This window comes from Piliocolobus tephrosceles, chromosome 10 (genome assembly GCF_002776525.5).
Source record: "Piliocolobus tephrosceles isolate RC106 chromosome 10, ASM277652v3, whole genome shotgun sequence".
In the NCBI taxonomy this organism is placed as follows: domain Eukaryota; kingdom Metazoa; phylum Chordata; class Mammalia; order Primates; family Cercopithecidae; genus Piliocolobus; species Piliocolobus tephrosceles.
The window spans coordinates 21,870,873-21,890,153 of NC_045443.1; the positions used below are offsets into that span (position 1 = coordinate 21,870,873).

Genomic DNA, 19,281 nt, shown 5'->3' on the forward strand with positions numbered 1-19,281 from the left:
ACAAACCCCTGCTACCACCTAGTGTCATCAGACCAAATAAAGCTTGGTAAGGGCAGCACTGCTTTGTATATAACCTATTTCTCGGAAACCATTCTAGGCTCAAACTTGTTATATGCATCTAAATCCCTAGCTCAACTGTCCTTAATCTCCCTTAAGAACTTGAACTATTTGGGGGAAAGTGAAAAAAATGTGGTAGAAATTGCTTATATGCTAAGTAGAGGACTACTATGAAAACACAGAGGACAGAACAGCTGCTTGAGAAGTGAAGATTTCAAGGAGATAATACTTGAGTTATGTCTTAAGAGAATGAGCAGAAGTTCACTAGGAAGACACGAACATCACACAGAGGAAACAGCATATACACTGCAAATACACTGATGAAAGTATGTTCAGACAACAGCAAGCAGTTCACTGGGGCTGTCACAGAGTCTTGTGGTGGATGGATTTATTGTCCAATCCATTAAGCTGGAAATTACATTTCCCAGAATCTCTTTCCTGTTCCAAGTTAGAGCTGACCCAAAAGAGGAACTTGTGCAAGATTTGGTGGCAGAAGTGAACCAGCTAACATTGCTCCTTCAAGGTCTTTACAAGCAGAGAGGATGATGGACAGATGCAGAAGTGCTCAGCCAGTTCTAGGTCATCCTAGTTCTTTTCCACTCCTCATTCAGGTGTTCCTCCCAACTGCAGGTCTTGCCAGTCAACAGCAGACCCACAGAGGCCACAGCTACTCACAGGAAGTAGCTTACCAGAGACCCTTCCACGACTTTCCCTTTAGGGGTCCTCTTTGCCACTGTACATGCCAGCTGCAGATTTCCCTACAGGCTCTGCCTCGTCCTCCTGCACCAGTGCTTAGGCATCAATCCGTTACTTTTCTCTAATCCTCCAACTCCCCTCTTCAGACCTTCATTTCCCCAGTTCCTCCCACAACTGTTCAAGATCTACTTCCTACAGTAAAACCATTATCCTGTAACATTCATCGTGACTCTGCTTCCCTGCTTGAACCCTAACTGACACTGTTATGTAGAACGCAGGTGAGGAGGCCGAGGCTGGCGGATCACGAGGTCAGGTGATGGAGACCATCCTGGCTAACATGGTGAAACCCCTCTCTACCAAAAATACAAAAAATTAGCCGGGCGTGGTGGCGGGCGCCTGTAGTCCCAGCTACTTGGGAGGCTGAGGCAAGAGAATGGCATGAACCCGGGAGGCAGAGCTTGCAGTGAGCCGAGATCGCGCCACCGCACTCCAGCCTGGACGACAGAGCGAGACTCTGTCTCAAAAAAAAAGAAAAGCTATGAACAATTCAGCCAGTTGATTCTAAGCTGAGACTTTATCCTATAGGAAATGAGGAGTCATGTAATTTTTTTTTGAGATGGAGTCTCACTCTGTCACCCAGGCTGGAGTGCAATGGCATAATCTCGGTTCACTGGAACCTCCATCTCCTGGATTCAAGCGATTCTCTTGCCTCAGCCTTCTGAGTAACTGGGATTACAGGCATACACCACCACATCTGGCTATTTTTTACATTTTTAGTAGAGATGGGGTTTCACCTTGTTGGCCAGGCACCAGCCTTCAACTCCTGACTTCAGGTGATCCACCTGCCTCAGCCTCCCAAAGTGCTGGGATTACAGGCTTAAGCCACCGCACCCAGTCCATCATGTAATTTTTAAAGACATAGGCTTCATAAATCATCTTTTGGTGACAGTGCAAAATATAGACTGGAATAGACAAAATACTGAAGGAAAACCAGCATGGCAGTAACAGACCAGAAAAATAATACAGAATATAAAATAAGACATGACATTAAGGACAAATCATAAAGAGTAAAGAGACATACATGAACCTACAGGTCCTAGTGACTACTGGGATATGCAGGTGGCAGGGAGGAGGGAGAGAGTGCTAGATTTACCCATTCATCAGTAGATAAATGTTGAACACCTTTTTAATTGGGTGCCAAGCACTTCCCTAGGCACTGAAGATAGAGTGATGAACAAGACAAAAATGCTATGCAAATGTGTCTGTAATTCAAGCAAAGAAACAAGACAATACAAAGAGTAAGCCAAAATAAATATGCCATTAGAGAGTGGTAAGTCTCATAATGATAAGCCCAGTATAGCTGGGGCTTAAGAAGTAAGAGAGGAAGAGTAGGAAATCAGGTAGACAGATGGGGGCAGATCACCTACTACCCTATGGGCCCCAGTTAAGAACTTTGGGGTTTTATGCTAAGTACACAGTAGCTACTGGCTAGTTTAGGTAGGGAAGTAACATGATTTGATTTATATTTAGACAATATCACTGGTTGCTCTGTGGAGAATGAACAAAAAGGGTAAGACTGGAATCACAGACTACTTAGGAAGCTACTGCAGTAGACCAGTGGAAGGGAGCTCAACTGTATGTAAGACGTAGGTGCACAAAGAGTAGACAAACTTGAGATTCATTTTAGAGGCAGAGCTGACAACACTTAGTGGTGGACTGGACCTGCAAAGGGAGCATAAATCAAGGATGGTATGTCATCCATCATTTTTTTGTCATCTCTAACCCTACCTTCTATACTCTGCTTTGGGATGCTGCACCAAGGACTCTGCACACTACACATCAGCTTTGCCTGCTGGCCCTGCATGGAAGACTACATGGCTGCTTCCTCCCTAACTGCTTCCTGTGGGCTTGCTTGTGTTCCTGTGACTGCCACCCCAGCAAGGCTTCTCATCCGTGTAGCAGCACTTCTTTTCTTAAGAGCAACTAAATACAGCTGGCAGTTTTTTCAGCCTTTGGAGAACCAGCTGTATCACAGATGTACCCCACCTCTGGTTCTACCAAAAGACTCCAGCACCAGGGAGCTCAGTTCCACAGGGGCCTCTCCTTTAAGTTTCTAAGTCTTATTTGTTCCAATCTTCCTGTTCTCCCAGCCCTACAGGTGGTTGTTGCTTCTTCCAGTTTTTAACTCCATGATATCTTAGTTTTCTTTTTACTTTTTCAGTTATCTATGTAGCTACTTTTTACCTAGTTCACAATTCTTTATAAAAAATCCTCTGTGTTCAAATAACTGTCTCCTGACTGGAATCTAAATGATAAAGGTAACTGCTACAATTTTGGCTTCAGCAAACATGTGAATGAGTGGATGACTTTCTAAGACAGAGAAGACTGAAGGGGAAAATTGCTTGGGAGTAGAGAGGAAAAGGGAGAAAGGAAAGGTGAAGAAAATAAAGTTTTTGGTTAGAATGTCGAGTAGAGTTAGGGGAAAATAGTGACTCCCAGTTGGAAGAAAAAGAGCAGTTCTCTTTGGGGGGAATTTAGTTTTGTTCATGCTAATTTAGATACACATTTCTGATAAACAATTAGGAGTATAAATTTAAAGTTTAGAAGTTAGATAATTAGATATGGGAATAATGTTTTACACTTCGGCAGCAGATCCACAGAGACAACGTAAGTCATGGTAATACTTAAGCAAGGGTGATAATCGTAAGTGATCGCACCACTTAGGTTGAAAATAGGGCAAGAGTCACAAATCGGGTAACTTCAGTGGCCACCAGGTAACAACCATGTGGCGCTATCTGGTTAAGAAAGTGGGGTCCTTAATAGAAAGGAGTATACATCCTGTTTAAGGCATTTAAATCCATTTAAAATATATAAATAAAAACAATGCCCATAATAATTCTGTAGGTAGAGAATGCAGTCTTCGGGCTACAAGCTCACTATCCCTGGAGAAATGTAAGAAAGGGTAAAGACTGAGGTCAGAATCCTAGGGAACACTAATACTTAAAAGAAGACAAAGGAAGACGAGTGAAGGAGGTAATAATGGAAAGGAAGACACTGACCAGCATTACTGTACAGTAACCAAGGGAGTAGCATGTGGCAAGGTGAGAGGTGAATATATAAAATGCTATTGAAGTTAAGTGGGAAGAGGAATGAAGATGAGACCACGTGACGAAGCCACTGGGGGTGGGTCATCGATGACCTGTTTCAATAGTACAGTGGTGGCAGAAGGATATGATTCAATTAGTTCAGAATGGGTTAAAGGTGACAAATGGAGATGGTAAGCTGAGAAGTCTGATGGTGACAGAAAGAACAGAAAGAGGACAGTAACATTAAAAGGTGCAAAAGATCAGAAGGGTGTTTTAGTTTCTGTTTTTAGGGAGGGGACAAAAGAGACTCAAGGTGAAGGAGTGAGGAACTTGGCAGTGCAAGGTCTTGAGAAGGCAGGAAAGGATGAAACGGGACTGGTCATGGTTACCCTTATAAAGCAGTGGTCTTTTCTGCCTTAACAAAAGAAAAAAAACAACAACAAAGATTACTAATGTTTGAAAGTAGAAAGAGGAGCTGTGCACACCTGATGGCATCTATTTCCTGTGAAGCAGAAAGCATCTGCTAAGTACAAGTTAGGGCCTGAATAGAAAGTTAATGATACGAGACATTTGTTGGAAGGAATGTATAAAGGAGTTTAAATAGGGACAAGTATAAGGACAGCTGAGGATAATGAAAAGCTGAACGGAGTTATGCAATATTTTTTTTTTTTTTTTTTTTTTTGGATAATGTTTAGTAGCCAAGCAGCAGGAATAGGGAAAGCGGAAGTCTAGATGAATCCAGCGTCTCAGGCACAACACCTGAAGCAGACTGGCAGAATGACCAGGCAGTCTGGGGCAAACATAACAGAAGTCAGGGGCAACAGCACAGTGTCTGGACGGGAAAAAGAGTGATTGCTATGTAGGGACGGGAGCCTGGATAAATAAGCAGGGAGTAAAAGAGGGATCCAGCAAATCCTAATGAGTGTGAAAAGCTTCAGAAGGAAAAGAGGTTGAAGCCAGGGAGTCGGATTTTTGAATTTAAGACTTTTTTTGCATAGAACCATTCTGAGTAACTTACTTTAGGCTATGACTGTAGGATTAGGTGGTGGGGTGAAGAAAAAGGTCACTAAAATATCTCATCAAAGTTTAATGCTGAGGAGTTGCAGGTGGGTGCTAAAAAGACCCCCAGAATGATGACTAAAGATGACAACTTTGAAACAGATGCAAATTCTTCAACAAATGTGAAGGAATACCTAGATGTCATAAATGCCAAAAAGATGTCCACTATTGGCTAGTAAACATCTGTGTCCATATTTGTCCATAATTGACAAAGGCAATTAAACTACAGACTACAGAGGGGAATGAAACTAAAGATTCTGCTTCTCAGTCCTCCTCATAATGAGGCAAGATAAAATGAGTAATAGAGGTTGGTCATCCCAAATTCAAAAAAATCCAAACTTTAAAACCCTTTTGGTTCCAAGCATTCTGGATAAGGGATATTCAATGTGTAACTACTTGAGGCTGATTTTAATAGAAGCCGAGATTTCCATCATGCCAAGCTGAGTAAGGACACGGTCTATGACATCAAAAAGCTTTCTAGATAAAACATACATACCAGGTCTGAAATCATGTCCCCACTGACTACAGCAGTGAACTTCATCCACAGCAATTCGAGTGAATCTCCTTGCTTCATAGGCTTTCTCTAGTCTTGACATAAACATTTTGCTTTTTGCAATTTTCTCTGGAGTCACATAAATCAGCTTTAACTCGGAGTTTTTATTTACCATTTCAGCATGAACCCATTTAACATGCTCCTATTAAAAGAAAAAACAGACACAATGATAGTAAAACTAAGCTGACAGACTGAAATACTAGGTGGTAAATGAAAACGTTCATTTCTCCAAAGCAATAATAGACTTCGGTTCTTCTAGGAGCAGATGTTTGGTTCATTAAAACTGAAACCATGTCCCAGTACTAAACATCATGGCAGCTGTGTAAATAGCATTCTAGTTATTTACTAACATCTACATTGTTGATGATTAAAAGAAAACTCACTTGACAAAAAAGAACAAAAAAAATGAACATGAACAGATAGTCCAATGAAGAGCATTTATTCTATAAAAGGATAATTCTAAATTGTTCATAATATATTCTAAAATGTGAGCTAGATGCAATTGTTATGGTTATAAAGGTGGGTTTTATTGATTTTAACATTATATTTATAATCCCTTTATGTATGTGAACAAAATTTATTATTTATTAACTTCTTAAATGATGCCATCAAATCTTTTAATCCCTTTATTTAAACATAAAGACCATGGGGTTTCACAAAGTATCACTCATTAAATTAAGATAATAATAAATCTTAAAAGCTAACATTTATTAGCTTCTTAGTACTCTAATACAATTCTATATAATACTTAGCACATTAGATGTCATTTTTTTCCTTCTAACCTAAAGAGGACCAAAAAAGTATAAAAACATGCCAGTGAATGGGATAGAAAGAGACAATCAAACTGCTTTCATCATCCCAGCAAAGCAGTTTTTTCTTTTTTTTTTTTTTGAGACGGAGTTTCACTCTTGTTGCCCAGGCTGGAGTGCAATGGCACGATCTCGGCTCACTGCAACCTCTGCCTCCCAGGTTCAAACAGTTCTCCTGCCTCAGCCTCCGTAGTAGCTGGGATTATAGGCATGTGCCACCACGCCTGGCTAATTTTGTATTTTTAGTAGAGATGGGGTTTCTCCATGTTGGTCAGGCTGGTCTCGAACTCCTGACCTCAGGTGATCCACCCACCTCGGCCTCCCAAAGTGTGGGATTACAGGCGTGAGCCACTGCGCCCGGCCGCAGTTTGTTAATTCCTAGATATATTCTAGGATACAGATGTTCTTTTTTTCTCTCTCCAACTTTTCAAGCAGTGGGGATATATCATGAACTTGTAATTATCTGCAACTTTCTAAACTACTTTCTATTACTATTATGTTCTTTTTCAATTTTAAGAAAGTACATTATTAGAAAGCAGTTTTCTCCACAGACTGATTTTGTTGAATGAAGGAGCAGTTATAATAGAATGACATGGAGTTTAAATACAACAAAAATATATGGGTAAACTAAACGAAGCAGGGCTTCTTAGAGGTATGGCTGACTCTAGGTCTGCACAGGAAATGCATAAAATGAACATGGATTATCTTACTGCAAAAGAAAGCAAGGAGCAGAAGCCATGGGGTTAAGAGAAAAGATTCAGGAACTAACTTAAAGAGGCTCTCACTGCCCAAGGACAGGACTATTTCAGCATTACATACATACATATTTGTATGATTCCAAAGGTGAATCACATTATATCTCAAAATGTGTAAGTTTATAGTGATACTTGGGGGAAAAAAAATACGTTAAAAATCTTGTTGACCACCTTTGGAGAATGCTAGAAAACCAACTCTTTCTGAAAACTGGTAAAGAAAGGGGGAAAAAAAAAATCAAGCATTTTCATCATGCAGAGTTAATGAGGAAGAAGTTCATTTTTGTAGAAAAAGTGTAGCTAATACGAAGAGTGACAGAATTAGGTATCACCATTTTGCACCTCCCTAATGAAATCATGGCTCTCACGGTGCCACTCAGTGGCCGCTAAAACCATTAGATGAAAAGCTGATAACCAGAGATCAGGCAGACATCACTTGAACCCACTGATGCTTAGCATCACAAAAAGATAACCAGGTACTATGTACCACTTGAGTGATACCACAGTAAGTATACTCTTGCAAAAATCAAAAAAAAAAAGTTAAAGAAAAAAGAAAAATTCCAAATACAATCAGGCTTTTAGATCTAACAGGATCCAGTTACCTATGTAACAAACCTGCACATCTTGCACATGTACCCCAGAACTGAAAAGAGAGAGAGAGAGAGAGAGGAAAAGAAAAGAAATGAAACGAAAAGAAAAGAAAAGAAAAGAAAACACCACAAGGATGCAATCAGGAAAATGTAGAAAGATACAGGACCATTAATGTGGTTTCTTCAACAAAGAATTTGCATGGGAAATACAAAAGAGATAAAGGGAACCTATGGGTATATCAACCAAATACAATACAATGCATGAATATTATCTGGGCTATATTTACAAAAAGAAAACATAAAAATGAGACAGAGAAATCCGAATTTTTCATAATTCTAAAGAACTGATATTAAAGTTTTTAGATGTGATGATGGCATAGCACTTTTCTTTAAAGTTAGAGATACATACTGAAGAATTTACAATTAAAATATAATGTCTGGAATTTGTTCTGAATAAACAAACTAAGGGGAAGGGGGTAGGGAAAACTGGAGGTATATAGACTAAAAAAAAGATTAGCCATATATTGGTAACTGTTGAAGGGGGAAATGGCTACATGGCAGTTTTTACGCTATTCTCTCTCCTTTTGAAGATTTCAGTAATATGCTTTTTTAAAAAGAATAGCTGGGAAATGCTTTATTCTACAGATGACGGTAAAAGAGTCCATCCCTAAATAGAAGAAATTCCACAAGTATAGGGTAACTTCTTAGTAATTCATATTTCATATTTAATTACACTGCATAATTAGAAATTCTCCCTTTACTATTTTAGAATAGATAATATGAAACAGGTCAGCAAATGTTTCCTGTAAAGTACCAGACAAAAATATTAGGTTTTGTGGGCTATAAGGTCTCTATCACAACTATTCCACTCTGCCATTATACTATAAAAGCAGCCACAGACAACATGTGTTTAAACAAATGAGCATGGTGGTGTTTCAATAAAACTTTATTTATGGATACTGAAACTTGAACTGCAAATAATTTTCACATTTCACAAAATACTCGTTTTAATTTTTTTTAGCCATTTAAAAATGTAAAAACTATCCTTAATTCATGGGACATACAAAAATAGACAGTGGGCCAGAACTGGCCAAGAGCAGTAGTCTGCAACTCCTGATATAAATAGTTAACAGTTTATAAGTTTATAAGCAACTCAACTGCAGGTAAAGCTCCTACTTCAGTGAATAGTTTATATTAAGAAAAAAAAAAAGCCACTGAAACATACCTTAGAACTTGAAGCATTTAACATGGTTGCTGAAATTCCTAACTGTTTTAAAACCATTAATTGGTCTTCCATAAGAGAGATCAATGGGCAAATGACGAGTGTAAAACCTAAAAGAGAAAAAAAAAAAAAACTACCTTAAACTTTACACCACCCTCAGAATCAGTTGCAAACCATTCACCTTTTTTTTTAGAGATGGAATCTCGCTCTGTTGCCCAGGCTAGAATACAGTGGTGCGATCTTGGCTCATTGCAACTTCCGCCTCCGTGGTTCAAGCAATTCTCCTCCCTCAGCCTCCCGAATAGCTAGGAGTACAGGCACCCACCGCCATGCCTGGCTAATTTCTTTTGTATTTTAGTAGAGACAGGGTTTCACTGTGTTGTCCAAGCTGGTCTCAAACTCCTGAGCTCAGGCAATCCACCCACCTTGGCCTCCCAAAGTGCTAGGATTACAGGCATGAGCTACCGCGCCCAGCCCATTCACCTTATTAACTTGTGGGCACTGCCCATTAATTCAGATTAATTTCTAATGTAGCTTTAGTAAAGCTTACTTACTTCTTACTCTCATTAATTAGATATGAATAAATGACCAAACAAGGTAACTATAAGCCAAATAAACAAACATACAACTAAACAGAACTCTATCCTTATAAAAATAAAGACAGATGTTAACATTTCAAATGTTTAATTTGCTATCATTTTAAATAATCACTACTGGTAATTTCAGTAAGGTAACATATCAGTTCAAACACTAAACAGTTTCATCAGGGAAAAATTACTACAAAGCTTTCCCAAAAATACAGTAGTGTCTATAATTAAACACGATAGTTGCATGAGCATTCTTTTACTTTTTATACAAGATTAATTTATGCTGAGTAGAAATCAGTGAACAGTTTACTGTCTGAATGAAGTTATAGTAATATGCCCCCTTCCTTATAATTGAAACTGTTTAAAGTACAAAAGCTGTTCTACAGTTAAAATCATATGGCTTTACGTTTCTGTAGTTCGTTTCTTACGACAACTTTTGGCAGAGTGCAGACGTGTTTAAAAAACATAATCAAATTAAGATCTTATTAGGAATTTTGCCCAGTCAGTTATTCTCTCTCCTATTATTTTCACTTTTCCTGACTAGCACCTACTCATTACATTTAAACATGGTCAAGTCTCTCTCATCTTGGAAAACACCCACTATGGTCTGAATGTTGGTATCCCCAAGGAAGTGATTAAGTAATGAGGGCTCTGCTTTCGTAAGTGGGATTGATGCCATTTTACAAGAAGTTGGAGTGCCCTTTCTTTGCCACCATGTGAGGGTGCAGCAAGAAGGTGCCATCTATGAGAAACACCCCATCTCTAAACACCAAAATCTATTAGCGCGTTGATCTTGGACTTCCCAGCCTCCAGAGCTGCAAGCGGTAAACTTCTATTGTTTGTTAATTAACTGATATAAAGCATTCTGTTATAGCAGCTGGAATAGACTAAGATAACACCCAATTTATGGCCCCCTCTCTTCTTCCCTTCATAGCCATTCTTTTCCAAAGAGCATCCCACACTCACCAGTTCCACTTCCTCAACTCCTACTCACTTCAAACCACTGCTATTTGGTCTCCACCCAGCCATTTCAATAAAATTGCTCTAGCTAAGGTCCTTTGTCATTAAACTCATTGAAACTTAATCCTTATCGTATTTGACATTTTGCTAACAGACATCACTATTAACCACTCCCTCATTCAAACACACCCTTCCCTAGGCTTCTAGTAACACCATACAATCCTGGTTATCCTATGTTGCTACTCTTTCTCAGCCTTGTCTGCAAGCCCTCTTTCTGTTTATCCCTAAACTCTTGGTGTTCTGGTTTCTGTTCTAGGCCTTCTTCTCTTCTTATGCTGCTCTGTAATTCATTCCAATGGCTTCAGTGCCATCTCCATACTAACAATCTCCAACTCAGACCTCTAACACCAGGCTTTAGACACAAACATCCTCCTACTCAGGACAATTACATCTGGATGTCTTAAAGGCATCATAAATTCAGCATGTCCCAAATAAATTCATCATCTTCCAATGTACCCCATTTCAGTGAAGAACCTCACCATTGTCCAAGCCTAAAATTTGAGCATCATTCTTGACTATTCTTTCTCCTTTCCCCACAGACAATAAATACCAAGTCCCACTGAATCTATCTTCCAGATGTATCTGGAATTCATCTAACTGCTAGAATTATCCTTCTAAACCATGAAATAATGAGTCTCTTACCTGTGTAAAACCCTTCAATGGCTTCCTGCTAAACTAAGGAAAAGTTTTTAAAACTAAGACTCTTTCCACGTGTCTTACCACTGACTGCCACATAGGAATTCCTCTAGGTTACTGAATACATCATAATGTGAATGTTCTCTTGCTTTTGGATCTCACACATGTTGCTTTTCTGAATGAACACCCTTCCTTCCCTGTCCCTTCTGCCTACTCACCCTTTAACTTTTAGCTTAAACACCACTCCCTCAGAACAGTTTTCCCTGACAGCCCCTAGACTAGATCTTTGTACAGTCTTAATTCCCTATTAAAACCTGTATCGCAAAATTCTTATTGCAATTGCTTACAATTACCCGTATTCTCTAAACCAGGGATCAACAAAGTAAGGGCTGGTTGCCTATTTTTGTAAATTATTTTAATGGAACACAGCTACACCCATGTGTTTACACGTTACCTGTGGCTGCTTTTGTGCTAGAATGGCAGGGTTGAAGAGTTGCCAAGGAGACCATATGGACCACAAGCCTATATTATTTACTATCTACCCTTTCAAGAAAAAGCTCGCTGACCCCTTGCTACCTCCCAATCAGTAATATCAGTAGCACCGGCGAACTTGTTAGAAATGCAGGGTCTTTGGTCTCACATAAAATCAGAATCTGCATGTAATCAAATCCTCAGGCGATTCTTATGTACACTAATGTCTGAGAAAGTGCTACTCTACACTATGAGTTCTGTGAAAACTAAGACCATGCCCATTTTGCTCACTACTGTACCTCCCAGCGCCTAGCACCGTGGCAGACACTCAATGAAGACCTGGGACTAAAATTCAGGTCTACTGATTCTTCTTCTAGAGCTGCTTCTCCTACAACATTTTTGGGGGTTTTTGCCCGTTTTATTTTCTGTTCTAGTGTTCTATAATGCTGTAGGGTGAATATGATTAACAAAATAATTTAGTATAGGGTTTTGAAAAGCTTAGAAAAGATTTTGAATGTTCAGTGCAATATGCTTTTAAATTTATGTTTCAGGAACCAGATAAAAGGATTCATCTCAGAAGTTTTAAAAATTCCCCCTTTAGGGAGAGAGGAGGGCAAGGGTTGAAAAACTACCTATCAGGTACTGTGTTGACTACTTGGACGACGGATCATTAGAAGTCCAAAGCTCAGCATCACACAATATACTCATGTAACAAACCTGCACATATACCCCGAACCTAAAATAAAAAATAAGTAAATTCCCCCTTTGAGCAAAACTTTAAATTTCTATTAATATAGAAGAAATCAAACAAAAATGCACTTGATTTTTACATATGTATGATTAGAAATTATTTTTTAAAAGAATTTAAAATGTATGATGACAAAGCACTTCTTCAACTCAAAATTAATTTTTATTAGTACACACCATCTGAACATAATGCTGGTAACTGGTAACATAAGCTCTTTCCACCTCCTGTAGGCATAACAAGAAATACCTCCTTTCCAGCCATTGTTACGTTAATAGTTTCAAGCTGAAGTGGTCTGAACTTCTGCAGTTTAAAGACATTTTGCAGAACATCTTTAACTTTACCAGACCATGGAAAATCTAGAAAAAGAAAGATAAGAATCAGACAAACATATAAGACTATTATAGAAGTTTGATAAGAATGAGACAAACATATATAAGACCTCTCATACTTATAGACCATTAAACTTTTATGATAATAATTTTGAGATTAACTCACTAGCTAAGCAAAAACAAATTAAATGATGTGTTATAAGACACAGTAGGCGTGCTGGCTCATGCCTATGCTCCCAACAGTTTTGGGAGGCCAAGGCAGGAGGATTACTTCAGCTCAAGAGTTCGAGACCAGTCTGAGCTCAAGCGATAGCAAGACTCTGTCCCTATAAAAAATTGTTAAAAGTAGCCGGGTGTGGTGCTGTGCACCTGTAGTCCCACTTACTAGGGAGGCTGAGGAGGGAGGATTGCTTGAGGCTGGGACTTTGAGGCTGCAGTGAGTTGTGGTTGTGCCACTGTACTCCAGCCTGGGGAACAAAGCCAGACCCTATCTCAAAAAAAAAAAAAAAAAGTAATGAATGTAAAAATTTGCCAGTTGAGAATTAACGCACACAAGAGACGAAGGTGTTTGATCAGGTATTTGAAAAATAGTCTCAATGTTGATCAGAGAATTCACAGCATCATCAAATACTCAAATATCAGGAATAAAGTGAACAATTATCTGGAATTTTTGGTGAAAATATCTTGTTTAGACGTGAATCACTGAAAAGCAACATCCACAAAAACCACAATTCCTTCAAGAGTTATTCTATTATAACTATCCTATTATAGTATCCTATTTATAATTGATAAACATGATGTTGGATAAGATCTTGGATCATGAAAGGTTTGTTCACTAGGGCAGGAAAATGATCTAAACTTTGGCAAGGAGTTTGAATTTTTTTTTTTGTTTGTTAATGTAGGTAAAGTAAGTAACTCATTTTCTAAGCATGATCAATGTTGCTAGAACAATAATTGGAAAAAAATATCTGAATAATAAAAGCTTAATTTAAAGACTACAGAACATAGGGAAAGAATGATCCACCTGCAAGTTTTTCATTCCACTGGAGAAAGGGCCAGTTTCACCTCTAAGCCTACTGGAAAGCACTGACCCAGCAAGAATTCATTCTAGCTTTTTAAAAAATGAGAAGAAACAAAACTAGCAAAAACAAAAGTTAACCTTCTTTATTCCAAGCAGCAGGTGAAGAATCATGTTCGTTGCTTGCCCCGGCATCAGAATCCTCCAAACACTGCTTTATTTTCTTTGTTAGGACTTTTTTTTTCTGAATAAGCTCTTGTTGCCTTTCCGTTAGTTCTTGAATTTGAATTTCTACTGCATGTAGCTCGCTGGTTATAGAATCCAGTTCCTCAGTCAGAGCTATGGGAGGCAGCGGGGGATACAATGATTAGACAGAGTAAATTACAACTTTAGGTTTCCAGATTGATTTTTGGGTGTTCCCCACCATATCAATTACAGATGAACTTGAAGTAGGATAGCAGAATGGTTAAGAGCATGTTTTTGAGTCATACAGACCTGAGTTAAATCTCAGGTCTTCCTTTTACCTGCTGAGTGACCTCAGGCAAGATGCCTACCTGCATCCCCATTTCCCTTCCTGTAAAATAAGGATAACATCTAACTTTCATCGTATTTTTATAAAGAGCTAGTGAGATAATATATTAAGAGTTCTAGACACAGTACCTGGTACACAGTCAAATATTTAATACATGATAATTTTTTTATTATGTTGTAGAGAAGTGGTCTAACAATCTCCTAAGTCATTTAAGTAAAACAGACTTTGAAGGAAAAGGAGGCTAATTCCCTAATTACTTTGCTAGTACTTTGTTGAAGGCATTCCTATTTGGGCTCATTTGATGGTTGATAAAGAGTTGGTAATTATAAACAAGAGGATGTAGTAAGTAAGAGAAATCAAGTGTAGTATTCGAATTGGCATTTTATCTCCTTTGTAACTAATTTATAAAGAAACCTCAGGGTATGATTCTAATCAATCTAAGTATTAAAGTCAAAAAGTGAGATGTTTTTTGATACCACATCAATGGAAGCTAGAAAAATCTTAAGACGCTCCTGGTGCGTTCTCATATACCTGCCTGTATTAATCAGTATACAGGTTTAATGTGTCCCTTCATGAGATAAAATTTATGGTTGTGATTTAAAATAGGATGTTGGGGTGCCTTTTCATTGTACCAATTGCCATTATCCCTTGTATCAACCCTTCCCTACATGACTTTGGGTTAAGTTTGGCCACAAGTGAACTCTGCATGAGATTTAGAAGGCAGAAATAAAGCAGCAGCCAGTTTTACATTGGGATGGTTGGCCTAAGGCCAGGTGCTTCTGCAACTCACTCAGGATATTAGCAATTTGCTACCTCACTTTGTTGATGTGGGGCAGAAACCAGCTCCCCCAGCTCCTGCTAAATCTTCTCAGTGGAGCAACTTGGCCCACAGCTTCTTTGGCTTCTTGGTCATGTTGCTGAGCAACCCTCTGTGACAAGAACACTAGCTTTTCAGCAGGACACCAGCATCCTAACTTTGTCCTCATGAGTTTCAACTTATCCTTGCAGCTTCCAGCTCATCCATACCCTCCCACACTTCACACCCATCTTCCTTTCTCACTGCTGGTACTGCTGACTTCAGGACCAGAAGCTGACTCAGGGATAGCCGCTTAACCAGCTCCCATGATCACATAAGGTTTAATCCCCATAATAAAACTTACAGCACTCATAATGGTTCGGCATATCTGATTGAACCCTAACCAATACAGAATTTTGATACACAACAACAGAAACTTAACAGGTTCTCTGAATTGCTTCTGGGCCACATAGAATTGGTTTTCTGATCTGATTAGATTTCAAGGCATTAACAACCCTGTTTCCACTGATAAAGGGAACATAATTGTTCTATGTCACCATGCAGTAAAAAAGTTATTTAAATCATCATCCATAGACACCAGTAGATAAATACTAGAGAAGGCAAGGCTGTGGGTGACAAAGTGTTTGCTGTTACAGACGTTTTGGTGAGAATAATGGGGTTGACTGGTTGCTTCTAAGTGTGCGAAGAACTCAGGGGAAAAATGTAGGATCTGCATTAAGGGGCCTCAAAGCTTCTATGACTGTCCTTAAAAAAACCGTATCCCCTATAGGTACAGGGCCAATATTTTGGAAAAAGAGCTGTAAGTCTAAATCCTGCAGATGGCTGAATTTCAGTACAAACTGAATTATCAACCTTGCAGGGACTCTTACTATAAAGTCAGCACACTGGCTGGGAAGGAGACTCTGAAATTTGGAGGGGAACATAAGGGCAGACTCCAATGAAGGAGGTTACCTTAAACCACTAAATTATGCCAAGTCTCTTCTACCCTGCCTCCCCCTTCTGAAACAATGTCCTTCTAACTGAAGTCCCCACAATGGTCCTCGTTGCCTTGTATGGGACTGCTAATCCTCCTAAGAATCAGCCTCTACCATCTTTCAGTGCTTTAAGATCCAGGAAGTCCTAGAGGATAAAACACAAAGATGTAACCTGTCGAAAGACATGATATGCACCAAAAGAGCTGCATGTGCCAAAACATATCAACAGAAACTGTGTTCATCCATTTTGCATTGATATAAAGGCATATCCGAGGCTGGGTAATTTATATAAGAAAATAAGTTTGTTTTCCTTATGGTTCTGTAGGCTATACAAGGAGCATAGTGCTGGCATCTGCTTCTTGTGAGGACCTCAGGAAGCTTTCCAATCATGACAGAAGGCAAAGCGGGGCAGGTATGTCACACAGTGGGAGATGGAGCAAGAGAGAGAGGAGGCAGTGCTAGCCTCCTTTAAACAACCAGCTCTCACGTGAACTAACAGAGCAAGAACTCACTCATTACCATGGGGAGGGCACCAAGCCATTCATGAGGGATCCTGCTCCATGACCCAAACACCTCCCACTAGGCCCACCTCCAACACTGGAGGTCACATTTCAACATGAGACTAGGAGGAGACACATATCCAAACTGCATCAGAAACCTAGAGAATGTATATGGGAATAGATCATAAAGTACTGAAACAGGGTTTATGGAATACAATGTTGAATGAAGCTAAGCTTATTGATATGGGCTCACTAAGAAATTCTGGATTTAATGTTCTACATAGTGGCCAGGAGTGGCTGTAGTAATTTGCTTGGCTCATTGCCTGAAACCTGGCCTCAAAGATGAGTGTCAGAAAACTGGGATGGAATAAAACAGGTGTAGCGTCCAGTGAGGCTGGACTTCTGGAACTTCCTGGGTATGCTCTAAAGGAAGGTATTCAGAGGCTTAGAGAGATAGCAGTGCCAGAGTGGATGATCAAATGGATTGATCATCCACTCCCTTGCTGCCCCCAGAAGAATCCAGAGTCTCCTTTCACCAAGACGGTGAAAAATACAGTCACGAGGGGAGCCCCAGCATCAGCGGAGCTCTTCAGGGACGCTGGGGCTCCCCTGGCTGTTCTCTATAAGCTAGGAATGACACTGGGAAATACCATCTTCCAAGGAGACTACCTGATTCAACGACAATGATGGATTCCAAGGTATGGGGGCTGAACAGCGGCAACTTATTTATGACCAAAAATAAAGTGGATGGGGTTGCCATGAAGGGCAACAGAGCTGAGGCAGCAATCAGAATAGTCTGACCCACACGATCTTGGATTGGCTAGTTGACTGTGATGTCCCTGAAATGGACTTGCTTTGTATATGTAGAATAAAAAGCTCTGATTCTGGTAAACAGAACCAGAAACACCGCAACACAGCGACCATCCTTCAACCAATTTCCAGAATTGAACCAACTTATAGAACCAGAGGCCCTTGAATAAGGCAGAGGTTGGAACCTCTTGGGGAAGGACTCTACCACACAACTAAAAATATATGTAATGAATCTTCCTACAAGTCTTCACTAGAGAAGTTTATTAGGGTAACTGTGCATTAGAAAAAGGGAAATCACTTCTCAGAAACTCTTGGACATTAGCTGTGAACTGATGCTAATTCTTAGAAAACCAAAATGCCACAGTAATCCACCAGTCAGAGTAAAAACTCGACTTAAGTGAGGTAATCAATGCAGTTTTGGTTGCCAGAGATTTAAAAGGTAGAAATAAAGCAATAGCCATATTTTCTGTATTTAAGAAAGTCAGTGTAAGGGCAGGCTGGTGATCTCATTGGCATGGGGGAGGAGCAGGCTCAAGTCCAGCAGCTGCTAGTGATATACAGCAGAACTTCTAATCTGCTATGTGATTATTTCCTCAGTTCCAGAATGTATACCGAGAACAGATATATTCAGCAAGTGGCAGAATCCACACATTGGTCTCCTGGCCCATAATTAAGGATTATCATTATAGGAAAGGTCAAGTGGAAGCCAGCAAAACTGCCTTTACCAACCAATACAGCAAACCAAAAATATTACTGCCTACATCAAGGGCTTGAAAGATGTATGGATAATGATGACTTCCACATTGCATTCAGCTCACCTATATGGTGTATGCAGAAGACAATGGATTCTGGAGATTGAGAGTGAATTATGGCAAAATTAATAAGGCTGTGGCTCCAAAAGCAGCCACTGTTCCTGCTGTAATTTCATTAATGAGACAGAACACATACCCTGGCATCTGGCTTCAGCTATTAATCTGTTGAATGTTTTATTCTCCATACCTATGTACCTTTTATTACAGCAGAGGGGAATAGTATAGCACAGTAAAAGCAGTTTGCTGAGCCAGCAATGTATCTTTACTCTCCCACCTCAGAGCTGTATCTACGCTCTAGCCCTAATCTAGTCTGCAGGGATCCTGCTTGCCTTTTCATTTCACTAGACATTACACTCGCTCTCTGCATTGATGATATCATGCTTGCCTGACCTGCTGAGCAAGAAGCAGCAGTAGCAGCTACTACAGACAAATTGCTAAGAGAGACTCTTGCCAGAGGATATAAGATAAATCCCATAAAAATTCAGAGGCCTGAATTTTTCTCACCTTGGTGAGAGTCAAAGGGTATGGGGCATGTTGAGCTATTTCTTCTAAAGTGAAGGCTAAGTTTCGACATCTGGCCCCTCCTATTACTAAGAGAGCGGCACAGAGCCTAATGGACTACTTGGATTTGGGAGGCAACATACACCTAATTTACCAAGTAACCCCAGAACTTGCCTGTTTGGAGTAGGACCTCGAACAAGAGGTAATGCCATGATACAATCTTCTCTTACCATTGAGCCATATGACCCAACAGATTTGATGGTGCTGTAAGTTTGTGATGAATGGGGGTGTTATATGACACCTTTGGCCTATAGATGAGTCACAACAAAGATAATTAGGATTTTGGAGCAAAACTTAGAGAACTCTTACCCTTTTGGAAACAATTTCTGAGTTGCTCCTGGGTCTTACAAGAGACTAAGTGACTATGTGACCCGTGCTGCCTATCATCAACCAGGTATCACCTGACTGATCAATTCATAAGGCAGACCTCCATCATCACAATGGAGCTGGTATATGCTAAAGGGAGCAGGTTCTAAGTGAAGGCATGAACAAGAAGTCTGAATGCCCATGCACCATGCTCCTCTTTGCCTCCTCCTCCTCAACCTGCACCTATGACCTCATGGCGGGATCCCCTGTAACTAAGGAAGAAACAAAATGCAGGCCTAATTTATAAAAGATTCTGCATGATATATTGTCACCACC

General features: G+C 39.7%; 1 protein-coding gene across 1 annotated transcript in view; it reads right to left on the minus strand.

The window, feature by feature from the left end:
• Positions 1 to 19,281, minus strand: part of RECQL (RecQ like helicase) — a 32,692-nt gene that overhangs the window by 9,151 nt on the left and 4,260 nt on the right. Inside the window, exons 4-7 of the mRNA XM_026452220.1 lie at positions 13,775 to 13,972; positions 12,463 to 12,642; positions 8,828 to 8,934; positions 5,395 to 5,593 (exon numbers count right to left, since the gene is read on the minus strand). Of these exons, the coding sequence (XP_026308005.1) occupies positions 5,395 to 5,593; positions 8,828 to 8,934; positions 12,463 to 12,642; positions 13,775 to 13,972 (684 nt within the window). The remainder of the gene's footprint in view (positions 1 to 5,394; positions 5,594 to 8,827; positions 8,935 to 12,462; positions 12,643 to 13,774; positions 13,973 to 19,281) is intronic.